The sequence below is a fragment of the Trachymyrmex septentrionalis genome, unplaced genomic scaffold (genome assembly GCF_001594115.1).
Source record: "Trachymyrmex septentrionalis isolate Tsep2-gDNA-1 unplaced genomic scaffold, Tsep1.0 scaffold32, whole genome shotgun sequence".
NCBI classification, from domain to species: domain Eukaryota; kingdom Metazoa; phylum Arthropoda; class Insecta; order Hymenoptera; family Formicidae; genus Trachymyrmex; species Trachymyrmex septentrionalis.
The window spans coordinates 2,289,618-2,290,482 of NW_017305485.1; the positions used below are offsets into that span (position 1 = coordinate 2,289,618).

Consider the following 865-nt stretch of genomic DNA (forward strand, 5'->3'; position numbering starts at 1 on the left):
AGACTACGAATACCGCCCAATTTTTTATCGTAAAAGTAATTTTTATAATTTAATTGTTTCTCTTTAACAAAATTTAAGGGGGACAAGCGTTCTTCTCTATTCACCTTGCGTACGCTCATGTTCTTGAAATTAAAAAAGTCGGTTATACAATCGTTATACAATCGCTGTTATCAAGCTTGGCTTGATGATAACCTAATCATAATTATCTTTAATAGCGAAAGGACTCGCTTAATACCCTGCAAAGTTCAATAACACGGCAGAGAGGTAGTTAATTGTTCAATGTACGTATGTAAGAAATGCAGGCTTGGCGTTACCGTGTAACAAAGAGAAAACAAAACGAGAATCTCTCATCATGAAGCGGAGACAAGCCAGGCTCATCCCCCAACTTATTCTCTTTTTTTTTCTTTTCTATCGTACGTGTGCGCAGAGCATCCAGAGAACGTCAGATATAACCGAGCTCGACGTGTCAAAGCGATGTAAGGATCTAGCATCCTTCATGGAAAATCTGCTGCAGGAGATGAAAACTCCCGGAGTCGGCAAGGATGGACTGCTCGCGGCGGACGAACTCAGGAGCTTTTCGGTGACTATTAGTTACGTTTTAGTATCGCCGAAACACTGTTACCTTAATTACTTACGCTATAATGCGCTCCGCTCTGGTATGCTACGTATAATATACTATATTTATACTGTAGAGATACTTACCTGTGTATATGTACGTGTGTGTGTGCGTATGTGTGTGTAACAATAACGTGCAGTCACCATGTTTTACCTTATAAATCTTCACACTAGTACAATGTGGAAGATGCTAGTTCACGTAGTTATCTAATCTTGTCGTTGACGCACAGTATGCTTTTCCTCTAACAGA

At 39.8% G+C, this 865-nt stretch overlaps 1 protein-coding gene across 5 annotated transcripts in view; it reads left to right on the plus strand.

The window, feature by feature from the left end:
• LOC108749937 (period circadian protein) overlaps positions 1-865 on the plus strand; it is a 32,068-nt gene that overhangs the window by 24,092 nt on the left and 7,111 nt on the right. For all 5 annotated transcript variants that reach the window (XM_018488981.1, XM_018488979.1, XM_018488980.1 and 2 more), the window contains exon 9: positions 428-580. In XM_018488981.1, the coding sequence (XP_018344483.1) occupies positions 428-580 (153 nt within the window). The remainder of the gene's footprint in view (positions 1-427; positions 581-865) is intronic.